The sequence below is a fragment of the Camelina sativa genome, chromosome 12 (assembly GCF_000633955.1).
Source record: "Camelina sativa cultivar DH55 chromosome 12, Cs, whole genome shotgun sequence".
NCBI classification, from domain to species: domain Eukaryota; kingdom Viridiplantae; phylum Streptophyta; class Magnoliopsida; order Brassicales; family Brassicaceae; genus Camelina; species Camelina sativa.
This window is the reverse complement of record NC_025696.1, coordinates 4,390,885-4,405,644: the sequence shown is the minus strand read 5'-3', so window position 1 is coordinate 4,405,644 and position 14,760 is coordinate 4,390,885. Positions and strand designations below refer to the sequence as shown.

Here is a 14,760-nt window from a genome sequence, read left to right as displayed (position 1 = left end):
TTCAGGCAGTCTATGTAAAGCAGAATTCAATAACAATCACATCCTAACTAGATGCATGCTCAATAAACGCAGATGGAATGAGGGCACATCTAAATTTTATCAAAAACTGAGAAAAATCACCGTAAACAAGATTTCAAATGCAGGAATAGAGCATTGTGTAGGGAGATTCACAGAGCAAAATTGAAGGAAACAGCAAAAAGGAGAAACGAAGCAGGAGGCACTAGTAAAATCCAAATCAAGAAATCCACACTAAAACACATGCACACACTTAGCATTGCCACGAATCCGAAGAAGAACACCAAGAGAAACACACAGAAAAAGAAAAAAAGAAGAAGAGGAGAGAGCTCACGTCAAGGAGAGAAAGAAGCTCATCGACAGAAGAAGGTGGGTCAAGAAGCTTAACACCAGCTTCAAGAATCTGATTCTCGACCTCTTTATCAGAATCAGACATGACTCCCCTCTCCTTAGTTTCTCTTCTCTCTCTCGTTTCGATTCGGGATGCGTATCTACGAATTAGATCTCTACAAACCCTAGATTCAGGAAACACACACAGAGAGGACTCCTCAGCGTGAATAAGCTAAAGCCACCGTCGATTCCACAGATGAGAAAGCTGGATTTGGCGGAGAAATAACGAGAAATCTCTCCCCCCACAGTCACTGAAGAACACGCTAGGGTTTTCTCTTCTCTCTTTTGTTCTCTCTTTCTCTCTCTCTCTCTCAATCTTAACAGTTTACACTTAAAAAAAAAAAAAAAATTGTTTTCAAGACGCGAGAGAGGCCTTAAGCGCCGTTAAAGATTAAAAAAAAAATGGAAGTATTAAATTTTGATGTACGGGTTGGTTCGTCTTTTTGACGATGTGTTTGTTTTCTTCTCGTTTAAATTAAAAAAAAAGGAATCCAAAAATAAAGGGGAATCCAGTATTTGCGATTTTTTACCTTTAGTGCGGATTTCACCTTAGATTATAAACTCTGGTTATTAAATTTCCTCACTTTCGAATCCGATTTTGATTTTTTTTATTGGAGAAATTTGTGCCGTTCGTTTTTATCAACCAAAAAATATTAGAAAAATCACGAGAAGCATTCGAAATTTCAAAAAAAAAATAAATACTTAAGTTCACCCCTAGAGGTGAACCTCTCCATTCACCCCCTCTTCTCTCAGCTAATTATAATTTTCCATCTAATATTTCATTTAAAAAATAAATCAAAATTAGATTTTATTTCCTTATTTTATAAGGGGGTGAATAGAGAGGTTCACCCCTAGGGGTGAACTCAAGTATTGTTCAAAAAAAAAACATGACCGGTTGAACCGCTTCAGGATGAGATGGGATCATCAAATAATAGTTAAAAGATTTTTTTTTTTTTTTCTTTAATCATAAAGAGAAATGTTTTACAGGTATAGAAAATATAATTTCATTAGATTATTATCCAAATAATTGGATCAATTATTTTTGAATTACAATGTTGTCACTTTTATTGTATTATATTCTATATATATGTTAGATTGTTTTTTGACCAGATATATGTTCAATGTTTCATATCAATCCTTTCTTTGGAAGAATATATACAATTTTTAAAAAGAACCTGATAATTTTTTTTTTCATTACATTGGCAAAGTGGGAGAAACTATATGGCTATTCATATTTTCATTAAGTTTGATAAAATTAAAATATTTTAATTTAGATAAGATAGTACGGTGATTTAATAACAAAATAAACTAAATGAATATTTTTTTCTAAAATACTAATACATGCCAAAAATTCAATTTAGTAATTTAATCACTTTCTTAGTCATATGTGTAATGAGTAATATATAGTAATATAGAGTGATCAAATAACGGAAAAACTGCACCGAATAAATTTTCGTAAAATGGTAATAAATGTACGAAGTTAAATTTAGTAAATCGATTGCTTTCATATGTCTAACATGTTCGCAATATATAGTAAAAGATTTCATAGTTAAATTAAATAGTCGAGTGATCAAATAACGAAAAAAGCTAAACTAGATAAAAAAAATGTAAAAAGATAATAATTTTATGCTAAGAGTTAAATTTAGTAAACTAATCACTTTTGCTTTTTAATTATATGTTGATTTAACACGTTTGTGATAATATAGTGAATCATTTTCCAAAAATGTTAAAACGTAAAAATTTGATGAATACTTTTTAAAAAATTGTGATTTCAAATTATGAATAATGTATACCATTCATTACCAATATTGTTATTTCAAAATATGAACAAACAAAATTCTAGTTATCTTCTTGAGTTTGGCAAGGTTGATTGTTGTTTTGCAGATCTTTTCAAGATGGTATGTGAGAAGGGCGAAAATGTTTTAGATATAACTGTTCATGTTTTTATGTTATCCGTTGATGCTGGTAGAAGTCTGGAGAACATAGTCCAGAGTAACAGTACAGGTAATTTGTTGTATGAATCTAATTGTACTTCAGCAGAGGTTTCGTCTTGTATTTTGGCATTTCTCTGCTCTCTCTTTTTCTGTATGTTGGTGTTGACTGTATTTGTTCAGTTACTCTACAGTTCTACTCGCCGAAACGTCCAGCAGTTGATGTGGCTGAGGTATTTTTAATTATATGATGATTTTAACACGTTCGTGATAATATAGTGAATCATTTTTCAAAAATGTTAAAACGTAAAAATTTGATGAATACTTTAAAAGAAAATTGTGATTTCAAAATATGAATAATGTATACCATTCATTAATCATTACCAATATTGTTGTTTTAAAAACAAAACTACTTTTCTTAAACAAATATATAAAAAGAAAAACAATAATTTATGAGTTTTAGAACACCTTGGTCCAGACTGCAGACCTCGAGCGTGTCAGCCCAATAGTTAAAAGGCTAAAAGCTGCTCAGAACCATATGAAAAGCTAATGGGCTGATCCATAGATAGGCCCAAGTAAGATTCACTGCCATTGTCCGAAGCCCATAAGAAGGTTGGCTTCCGGTGTGAAAAATTGCAAGTGACACGATTTGGTAGGTAGAATAGAAGTAGAACACTTCGACATGCTAATTTACTTCATCGTTACCTCCTCTCTCACTCATCGTACGCGCAAAGATACTTACTCAAAAATGGGTAATATGAGGATATTGTCATCATTTTCTTTTTTAAAAAAAATATTAGCTAATATCTAGTGTAACCATAGAGCAATCCCCTCTAAGCAAATTTCTTGTAACGGAAAATTTTATCTTATAGTTTTCTTACAAAATATCACTTGTATATTTTTTTTTTCCAAATTATAAGCATTGATAGAAATGATTGATAGAAAGAGTATTATAAGCATTGGTAGTACTAGTACTAGTACTAGTAGCCTGTGTCGGTGTGAGTGAAGACCACATTTTTCTTGGGGAATAATTTGCATGAGTTCGCATTCCCACGGAAGAAGACAACGACAAGTTTAAGCAGCTACAGAGACTTCTTTTCAGATCGAACCACTCTCTTAAGTCTTAAGTGTGAATGAGAGGATAATTTGATGTACCGACTGCATCGTCCTCAACACCCCTCTAATAATTTATACATTAGTCAAATTGTCAGGGATTGTATCAGGTTCTTAAACCGCATTGTGTTGACTACGAAGATGATTTTACAGAATTTGACCAATCATAAAATCAACATCATTTAGTGGCCAAAATCAAATTTTTTATGCCGTTATACTACAAGTTAATTAGTTCAAGTGGTTTTCATATATTCTACAGTTTGTTTTTTAATGGTATGTCTTTGTGTTACCAAAGTATATTTGTTATGAAACGGCAATAGATAACTATGTTGTCCACATACATAGACAGCTAGTGTGTCTTAGTGCAGCTTTAAATCATAGAATTAGTAGCTGAAAAAGAGTGTTCTCCATAACATTAAATCATATCAAACTACATAAAGTCGACAGTCTTTAATGAAAGCAGTCACACTCCCCACATGCCTCTCCCACATTCAATTTATGTTATTAATTATTTAGATGTGTACTTTTTCAAATTTGGACCATCTTAAGAAATTTGTAGGGTTTTTACAAAGTACACATCGATGATCCCAGTGATATAAGCATTACTCTTTTATCAAATGGTAAAACATGCTCAAGTTTTTAATGAGGATTAATACTCATAAGCCAACAACAACCAAAAAAAAAAAGATATCTACACCATATAATAAGAGTAGAAAAGCTGATAAAACTTGTTGAAGTAAAAGCTAACAAAGTCCATAACTTTATAAAACACCTTTCACACTAAGCCTAGTAGACCTAGTGGGGTTTTTACTTTTAAGTTTTAACAACTAACCAAACAAAAAAGAAAAGATAAAAAGGTAACTCCACATGAACAATACAACGACACATCGTACCTTGAGTACTATGCATTATATTAGATTGTGTCTGCACACATTTGTCGCATACCTCAGAAACTGATGAGATCTGTCGGAGCAACAACACTATTTCTTTGTTTTTATTGCCTCCTGTTAAATCATCAGCTCATAGGTGTCTATCTCTCTATTTTTATCTTCCTTTAGTTTTTTTTGTAGAAATGCATCATGATGACACGGTGACACCTACAAGACGTGATGCTCGATTATTCTATAATCCATTAAAAATGACATTGAGTAAACATCTTCGCTACAAAACAAAACAATACTAACAAACAAATGTGGTTAGATCGACAGATCCAATTTACTCCACGCCGCCACATTGTTTATTCAGGCATATACTCTCTATTTTATGGAGCATTTCAGAGACGACCATAAAATAATGTCTCAAAAGATTCCAAAACTCTCTATTTGGGAAAATCTATTTTACAGAGAGAGCGATATAAAATCAAATACAAAACAATAAAAGCAAAAGCAAGAGTGGACCAAGCCATACTTGAAAGAAAGAAAATGACCGACACTTTAGTTAAGGAAGATGGGGGCAATTTGGTAATCTTAAGATTTGGGCTATGTGGGTGGGGTCTCGAGGAAGTGTAAGAAAATGGGTGAAGTGCATGTGAGAGACTAAGTCAATGCCCCCTAACCCAACCCTAATTTACATATCATGCCACTGTCAGTGAGTGAGAGACAGAGCATCAAATCAATAAAGCCTTGGGAAGGAAGTTAACATACTTATCAATGTGACAATCTCACTTTAATCTTAATATTGTTTTTAGATATGACTAATGACGACGACTTACATTTTTTTTTCAAAAGGGGAGGCTCTTTGAAGTGGAGCTCAAACTAAGTGACTTGAAATGCTCTGAAGGAACAAAGTCTTGTGGCAAGTTAGCTCTCTTCACGATTCTCTTCATATTGCTCTGTAAACTCTGTTGCACTAACTGCTTCACGGCTTTCCTCTCTTCGCTCATCATCAAATCGCTTTCCTCGTGGTTCAAACCATTGTCCCTGGTCCCATATATCGGTGCAGACAAGGCACCGCATGATCCGGTACTATCCAAGACTTGTTTCCCTTTGTCTACTCTAAGACATTCTAGTAATCTTGAGGCTCTCTTTTGTGCCAATGCACTTCCTAAAAGCGTTAACTCGAGCAACGCTGATTCGATACCCGCCTCAATCATGATTTGTCTATCTCCGTATCCTTTGTGAGCCATCAACATTAGTATGTAAGTCGCCTTTTCTTGGCATCCAGGTGAGTCGGTCCAGTTCAGTACATCAACCAAAACCGGGAATGCGTCACACACTAAACTGATTGCTTTTCTTCCTTCTGGAACTGCCACAAGATTGCTCAAGATGGCAAGAATCCTCTCGCTCACTTCCATATCTCCCAATGTGTTCAATAGATACGTGATCAAATCTGTTTCGAGGATGAACGAAACGTTTGGTTGATAGATTGAGAGATTGTAGAGAGCTCTCAGAGCATCTTCTCTCGCTTGTGAGCTGCTTGTTTCATCCAAATTCCGGACAGTTTTCACCAGGAAGATAACCGCTCCCGAAGAACCAATGATCGGTTTGTTTGAATCCAAAGCACTTAATCCGAGAAAATTGGCGACCACAGCTTCTGCAATCTCTTGATCAGGTGTGTTTGGAGACTCAATTAGCTTCAGCATTTTGTGAACAGCTCCTGCTTTAACAATAGCTGCTTTGTTCCTGCAAAAAAAGTGGAGGTATCTTCCGAGTCAAGGGACGGTCTAAAAATGGGTAAAATAGATTGAAATAAATGCTTCCTTAGTTATGCACATTGTTCCATACTTCATACTCACTCCAGAGTCGTCAAGACACAAAGATAGATAGAAAACAAAACAAAACAAAAGCATTGGAAAGTGACTTAACGGATGAATCCAATTCAGTTTTGGCAGACAAACAGAGAAAATTATTTCACCAAAACAGAACAAAACAAAGAAGAAAAGATTCAGACAGAACAAACAAAAACAGAACACAAGAACAATGACAATGGAAGTGAGAGAGAGACTTACGCGTCGTTACCAATCCCAAGATTGAGCAGAGCGTAAAGCGAAGCGATCTGAGCATCTACGATTCGCGAGTCGTCGATCATACTAACTAACGGCGGAATCGCACCGAGCATAGCCAGCGTAACTCTCGCCTCCGAGTCTTCCTTAGCCAACAACCTTACCTCGCTCGCCGCCGCTAACTTCTTCCGAAAGTCTCCACCGTCTTCCTCATCATCCCCACGCGCCGCCGTAGCAGCAGCAGAAGATTGTAACTCTCTGACCACGCGCTTCAACACCTCAAGCGCTTCCTCTTTATTCTTCGTCTCAACATCAGCTTCGACCTCAGCTAGGTTCAACAGATCACAAAGCTTCTTCGATCTCTCCTCGAACGGTACGCCATTCAACGCAGCGCCTATCGTATTGGCTTTCGTTGACTTCGCCTTCGCCGTCGCCGTCACCGTCACGTAGCTTTCCTTATCGTCCTCTTCTTGTCGTAGCTCGTGACGGTAACGTGAGCTACCACCGCAACTGACGGCGTCGACGATCTTCCTACGGAACTTGGATCTAGAGAAGGTGCTCCAGAGACGGAAATGGTTGCCGGAAGTATTAGTAGAAGAAGAAGAAGTGGAAGGAGCACGGTCAAGAATGAGAGATCCGATATTGTTCCGGTGACATCTCGCCATTGTTTGTTAAATCTCCGATCAGTTCTTTAAAGCTTAAACCTACGTTTGCATCAGCCCCAAGCAAGAGAAAGAGATGAGAGTGTGAAAGATATATATATTTCTTTTTTTTTTTTTTTTTTTTTNTTTTGAGAAAGAAAAAGAATTATTGTTGACAAAAAAAAATATATTTATTATTCGTTTGTTTATTTGGAAGCGAAAATAGAGCGAATGTTGACTGTTTAATTGTTTGTTTTCTATATAGATTTATTTTATTTTATTTTAACTTCTTGATTTACCCAAGAATATATATAAGCCGTATATATACAAAAAATGTGATAGTACAAGAGAACGGTGAGGCCATGGCCATCACTGATTTCAACCGTTCAAATTTTACTACATCGTGTCAGGGAAGCTTCTACAGTTTCTACACAAGTCCCATCATATTTGCTATTGAGGCAAATTTCTTTAGTTTGTATGAATAATTTTTCTAACATACAATAATTCAGATTTCATTCTAACATATACACCCAAATAAATAGTAATGTGTTTATGTCTTTGGAAAAAGAGTAATTAAAACGAAATATTTAAGGCATTTAATACGTGCAAAAATTGCAAAACTGTATGTAACTATGTATATTGTATACTCATGTTGCATAGTGGACATCATCCAGTGGAAGAGTTCGAAAATGATATAACTGCGTGTTGTGTTGTTTGGTCACTCCACTATCTCAAATTCTCAATCTTCTAGTACGCACTCCACCCATCACGCACCATAAACATTTTCGGTGAATATTTTATTTCCTAACTTCTCCAATCTTACGAACAAATTATGTATCAATCCAACAATCATAGTAATAAGAGTTGATTATCTATCAAATTATACTTGACATTCATACACTCTATACTACTAATACACCTAAAAAGGAGGGCGTACGAGTCGAGTCGAAGGGGTGAGCCGCAGACGATCAAAGCCATTCTGAAACATTATTATACAAGTCAAAGCACGTGGAAGCTTTGTCTGAACTAAAAGAGAACATTGAATAGATTGTTTTACTCGTAAGTCGAAACTAGCTTCTAACGAAAGCCTGACTCTTCCCATCTTACTAGTATTATTCTTTTATTCTAGTTTCCAAAATGTTATAGAATAAAGTTTTGTCAATTTGCTTTGATTATGTTTTTGAGTGAGTTGTTCAAAATATCCAATCAGTATTTTTTTTTTGTCATCTGATGTTATTGATAATATTGGAAAGGATACATTGTAAACTACATCTTAAGCCGGCGGAAAACATGAATATCTCCGGAGTCTAAGGCCCAAAAGAGGGAGGCTAAGTCGGCGGACAATGGATAAGTCCCCGAAGACAATTAAAACTTACTACAAGAGAAATTTAAATCAGAAAACGAAAGAGAACGAACCCAACAACTAAACCAGAGGCATACTAACAATAAAAGCGAAGACAAATACTAAGTCTAAACAAACAAACCAATCTTTTCTTCTGAAGTATCTGCGAATGAGCTATACCAATGCTGCCTACGGCCAACACAATGATCACAGCTGCTTCCTCCTTTCACATGAGAGATGATCTCTCCAAACCAAGAACCAAACTTCATAACCTGACAAGTAAAGGTTCAATTCAGAACCTCAATAAACACTTCCAGGTGCGGCCGAGACGGTTGACGCGTCAAGTAGAGCCTAGATAGAAGCCATATAAGAGCAATCCGACATCCTATAGATTCGGAAACGCAGAGACAAGGAGCGAAACATAACTACTTCGATGAGCCTTGAAAACAAGAACAAAACTCATCTACAGAAGCTACCATCACCATCAACTTCCACCTAAGAGCAGAAAGATCTGAAGTAGAGAACCAAGCATAAACTTCGAACAACACAAACCTCTTCTAAGTAAGGAGACGAACTAGATGGGAGACTAAAAGCTAAAACCAGGCAAAACGGATGAGCGAGAAACAAAGGGGAAGTGAAGTCTGCAAACAGAACACTCACAAGCCACACACGGCATCAAAACCACTAAGAAGCATAGGAGCGGGTAAACAAATTTGGGTTGTGAGCATGCGCAAAAACAAAGGCTTATCGCCGTCGATCTCAGATCCGGTACCATCCTCTTCGCAAGAGCCACAAACCAAGCAAATCTGAAACGCTCGACCGATTCCACAAGACACCCAAGATACAAACTGGTTAAACTAGAACGAATCCCCAATCGAAATCTAAAAACTTCCCATAACTTAAGATAAAACTAAAACAGAGTAGTAGATGAAGGGAAACAGGGAGACCGAAGCCGGTGCTGGAGGAGCCACCGCACTCCGGTCTCAGATCTAAAAAAACTTGAAGCGGCGCTGTGTATTAGGTTAAATGAGAGAGAGAGAGGTTTTTTGAAATATCCAATCAGTATTGATCCAGTTTGTTTCTTTGCCTATATATATATTTATATATTAATATCTGAGATTCTTATTTGAAATTAAATCAATACTTTGAATTTGATACTACTTTAAAGTATCAATTAATTGGATACAATATAACTATACACTAGATAATAATCCGTGCTGGTAGCGCGGGGAATTTTTTTTTATTTAGTTATTTATTAATATTATGTTTATGTTGTATCATTCATTTATATTTTATATTATTTAGTACTATATGGTGAATTTTAATTCATATTAAACTACTAATAGATAGGCCTGGAAACTACTACCGATACCCGTATTGGACCCGTTTTTCGTTTTGTATCCGTCCCGAAAAAAGGTACCCGCAGCTTTAGGGTCAAGTGAATGGTATAATAATTATATTATCCATAAATAATGATCGAGTATCAGATATTAATTTATTTTTTGAGCGTCTCGTTACCCGTCTCATTACCCGTTTTATTACCCGACTCATAAATACATGTTAATATTTTGTAGACTAATGTTACCAGCGTTAGGAAATATTTATGTAAATTTGGATTTGTTTGTTACAAAATAATAGTAGAAAATTTATTAATTCGATACATTTTATAAAATCATATATTTAATTTACTTAAGGTCATACTCTAATTTCGATCCGTGGTTGGTACTACTATTTTGGTTTGGTGCAATATCAAATTCGTTAATTATACATTCGGTAAAGCCAAAAAAATCCAACAAAACATGTATTGACCCGTGATTTGGTATTACAAATTGATGTGATCGTGTTTAGAGATCTTAATATACCAAATTTACAAATTGAAGTTATTGGTATAACATGTTGTATATTAATTTTATAGGTGAAAATTACAATTAGGTTATGTATATTATCAATATTATACACTTAGTATTGTTTATATAGTGAATATTGTGTATAAACAATTAAGTTTTAGCCAATTAAATAGTTTGTTATTATTTCCTAAGATTTATGAAACAATAAATAGAGTTTTATTATTTTGTAAGCAAATCTAAACTTTTCTTTTGTTAGTTATTAGAATAATTAAAATATAATAACATTTTCGTAATATGTCACATCAGAACTGGTTAAATTTTTAACAACATAGCTTAAATAAGTATATAGATATATTTTAAAAATATAAACAATGTTGTATCCTAATTTTAATATATATTTGTTATTATTAAATGATTTAGATATGTAAATATTTAATCTTAGTTTTATAAATAAATTTAAGTTTTATAATTTTCTAAATAGTTTGTTATTATTTCTTAAGATTTCTGAAACAATAAATAGAATCTGTTTAAATATTTTATTAAATAATTTCGAATTCGAAATTATTTTATTAATAATTTCTTATAATCTAATAAATTAATAATTACTATATTTTTGGATAATCATTTTTAGGTTACAACAAATTAATATTAAGATTCTGTTATTATATTTTGTATTAAAATATAATGGTATTTTATGTAATATTTTATATGGAGTAGAGTTATTTGTTTAAAGGGTTGCTTAAATAAGTATATAGAAGCAAAACATGTATGAAATGATTTCTTGTTACAAAAACTTCCAAACATATATGTTCCAAATGAACTAATGACATCAACACAACGAACCCGGCTGACCATGATAAACTTCGAATCAACAGTAACATGTACAACACATACATGTCATACATCAAAAACAAATAAGTAGAGTCGGTGGAGGGGGATGATTAAGATTAACTGTAGACTGGGCTATGTCAACAGAGAGGGGTATGACATTTAAGTTTAAGGAAAAAAAAAAATTATAATGCTTTCATTGAGAGTTGAACTCAAGACCTCCCGCTTACTAAACGGGTGCTCTAACCAACTGAGCTATGAAAGCATTTGCTTTGACTTTAAACTGAAAATAATTTAATTGTTTGTAAGGAAACGTTTATTTTACAGTCACTGTCTAATACTAGTATGTTTATATTGAAAATATCAGGTAAAGATCAGTTACATTACATATGTAATTATATGTACTTAGATACAGTCTATCTGGTTTTTAGGAATATGAGTCTTTACAAAAATCTGCTACGTGATTTAACTGTTGCATTTTTTTTTTGTAGTTTGTTAAAATTGTTTACATGTTTTAATTTGGAAGATGTATGATTGGTTATCTGATTATCTCAATCAATCTTTGTTAAATGGTTAAATTATAACTCCCATCTTCTGTGTGTTATATAATTGTAATCAATAGTGTACCATGAATTGAGAATTTACATACTATAGTCTTGTAGAATGTCCACCATATTCTTCTCAAGGCTCTTAATAATTCAAGATGCATCTAATATTCAGTGATTCATTTCTAAGCAAAGAAAATTTCCCCTTCACGTTCTTTCTCCATAATGATATAAAATCTATAACATATAATTATTCGATTTGTTTTTCTGTTAAATTATATTTTTGAAAAGTAAAATAGAAAGGATATAAAAGTTTAAATTAGAAAAAAATCAAATTAAAAATCTTAAATTTTTTGAAATAATAATCATCAGAAAGAAAATAATCACATTAATTAGGACATAATTTCTTAAATTAAGATAAGAATCCAGTTCATCGACAAATGTTAAGTTTTAGTAACTTTTTGATAAGAATCGTAATCTAATGAAATTTTAATTACAACACCTGTCACACATTCAGCGTACCACACCACTATAATCTTATAATTGCGTTTAACAACAATTGTTTCACTTAATTTGCCAGATCACCTCTTAATATCTGAAAATCTATCAACTAAACAAAGTATATGTCATCTGTCTTTAAAATATTAGCACACTTAAAAGTAAAAAAAACCTTCATCCTACTGGTTTTGATGCAAATCATTGGATAGTGATTTGCTTGTGACCAATAGGATGAAGTTTTTTTTACTTACTGTTCTAATACTTTAAATCTGGACTGCATGCATCAACTCTCTACTTCCCTTTACTTCATATAACATTTTCATCCTTTCCATTTTGCATGTCTTCTCTTGAAACAAATACCAAATTTATTAGTATCGTAAACAAGATTTGGCCGCTGGGAGATAAAAAAGTTAAGATCGATGCGTATGAGGTTAACGCCAATACCATTAAATTCAGAATCAAAGACAGCTCGGTACGGTCTAGGGTTCTACGTCGTGGGATGTGGAACATTGCCAATATGCCTATGCTTTTTTCCAAATGGTCTCCGGTGATTGAGGATGCTCAGCCTGAGATTCGGACTCTGCCTATGTGGGTTACTTTGAAAAACGTACCCCACACAATGTTTTCGTGGGAAGGTATTAGCTTTCTCTCCAGTCCTGTGGGGGTGCCAAAGCGTCTGCATCAGGAAACCGAATTATGTAAAAGTTTTGAAGAGGCTAAGGTGTTTGTGGAGGTCGATTTGACAAAGGAATTACCTACCTCGTTTCGGTTTCAGTCGGCTAAAGGTCTTGATGCGGTGGTTGAATACAAGTATCCCTGGTTACCGCCACACTGCTCCACATGTTCTAAGTGGGGACATTTGGTAGATGTTTGTTTACAAACCAAAGTTGCAGTGGGAACCTCGGTTCCTGAACCATCAGTCGCTCCACCAGTAATCCCTGTTCTGCCTGTTACGGCTGTGGTTCCCTCTGTGTTGCCAACAAATGTAGCAGTTCCTGTTTTGCAGGCCCCTGCAGCTGCTGTGGTGCACTTACCTAATGATCAGACCAATACAGAAGTAGCTTGGCAGGAAGTGTCACCTACAAATATTAGCCGTTCAAGGGTTTCTACACAGGAACAAACTGATCTGATAGTTTCTCCATCTCGGTTTGCAGTACTGATGGAGGAGGACACTGGAGAAACAGAGGAGGGGGAGGAAGAAGGTGAAATTGTTACTGAGTCGACATCTGCAGAAACCTCTGCTGTCTCTGATAATCCGAAGACTGTAGAATCTCAAGGCACTCGTCAATCTCTTCCACGACTCTCTAAGTCTCAGCATAAGGTGATTTCAGACCCTGCTCTTAATACCCGGATTCCGAGTGTTTTGACAAAAAAGGGTACTACTCGAAAGCCTTAAATGACGAGCTTCTCCTGGAATGTTCGTGGTCTCAATAAAACTTCAAAACATTCCGTTATACGTAGTTGGGTAAATAATAGTTCAATGCAGTTTGGTTGCCTATTGGAAACGAGAGTTAAGGATAATAGAGCAACAAAGATAATTTCTTCGGTTTTTCAGGGTTGGTCAACCTTAACCAACTATGAATCACATCCGCTGGGTCGTATCTGGGTGGTCTGGAGAGACACGGTACGGCTCACCCTTGTTTTCAAAAGTAGTCAAGTGGTCACCTGTTCAGTTCTTTTAGAAGGTGGAACAGAGGAGTTCTTCTGTTCTTTTGTTTATGCTTTGAATACTTCAGAGGAAAGGAGGGCTCTCTGGGACGAGCTTCGGTGTCACCATGATTCTCCATTGTTTACAAATAAGCCATGGATGATTTGCGGTGATTTTAACGAGATCTTGGAAAGTGGGGAACATTCCAATCATGATACGCGGCAGTTTAGCACATTGGGAATGCGTGAGTTTCAAGATGTGGTACGCCACTGTTCACTGACAGATCTAGGCCATCACGGTCCCCTCTACACTTGGTGTAACAAGCGAGATGAGGGTCTTATTTGCAAGAAACTTGATCGAGTTATGGTGAATGAACATTGGGGAGATCGGTTTCCACATTCTTACAGTGTGTTTGAGGCTGGTGGTTGCTCTGATCATGTCCGGTGTCGAGTGATTTTTGAGGCTGAAGCAACGGGTGGTCGTAGGCCGTTTAAATTTGCTAATGTTCTATCCAAACTCCCTAAGTTTCAGGAGGTGGTTGAGACTCATTGGAGTGCCACAACGCCGTTGTTTCCGTCCACCTCTGCCTTACATCGCCTCACAAAGAAGCTTAAAGATTTGAAACCAAGTTTACGTTCTTTGGGCAAGGAACACCTTGGTGACTTATCCAAAAGGACACGTGAGGCTCATGACACTCTATGTGCGAAACAAACTGCAACTTTAACGAATCCGACACAGCAGGCGCTGGAGGATGAGGCTACTGCCTATACCTTGTGGCACCATCTTGCTGAGCTCGAGGAAGGCTACCTCAAACAAAAAGCTAAGCTCCATTGGCTAAACGTGGGGGACATGAACAATGCTTATTTTCATAAAGTGGTGACTATTCGGAAAATGCAGAATTCAATCCGTGAGCTTCGAGGACCTAACGGGGAGATTTTGCGAACTAGTACTGAACTCAAAGCTGAGGCAGAGAGGTTTTTTAAGGATTTCCTGAACCAGCAGCCGAGTGATTTTGTTGGAA

At 35.4% G+C, this 14,760-nt stretch overlaps 2 protein-coding genes and 1 non-coding gene across 4 annotated transcripts in view; all 3 read right to left on the bottom strand.

The window, feature by feature from the left end:
- Window positions 1-740, bottom strand: part of LOC104730088 (transcriptional regulator ATRX) — a 7,563-nt gene extending 6,823 nt beyond the window's left edge. Inside the window, exon 1 of the mRNA XM_010449175.2 lies at window positions 350-740. Coding sequence (XP_010447477.1) covers window positions 350-451 — 102 coding nt within the window. The 5' untranslated portion in view covers window positions 452-740. The remainder of the gene's footprint in view (window positions 1-349) is intronic.
- On the bottom strand, window positions 4,169-7,120 carry LOC104730086 (U-box domain-containing protein 14). Of its 2 annotated transcripts, XM_010449172.2 has the most exons (3): window positions 6,397-7,120; window positions 5,161-6,070; window positions 4,169-4,546 (listed from the first exon to the last, which is right to left on the bottom strand). In XM_010449172.2, exons 1-2 carry the CDS (start codon window positions 7,053-7,055, stop codon window positions 5,170-5,172), a joined length of 1,560 nt encoding a protein of 519 aa, XP_010447474.1. In that variant the 5' UTR covers window positions 7,056-7,120; the 3' UTR covers window positions 4,169-4,546; window positions 5,161-5,169. The 2 variants fall into 2 exon arrangements, with proteins under 2 accessions (XP_010447474.1, XP_010447473.1); XM_010449171.2 differs by lacking the exon at window positions 4,169-4,546 and having other exon boundaries at window positions 5,061-6,070.
- Window positions 11,240-11,313, bottom strand: TRNAT-AGU. Its single transcript has one exon. It is a non-coding gene; the product is annotated as a tRNA-Thr (tRNA).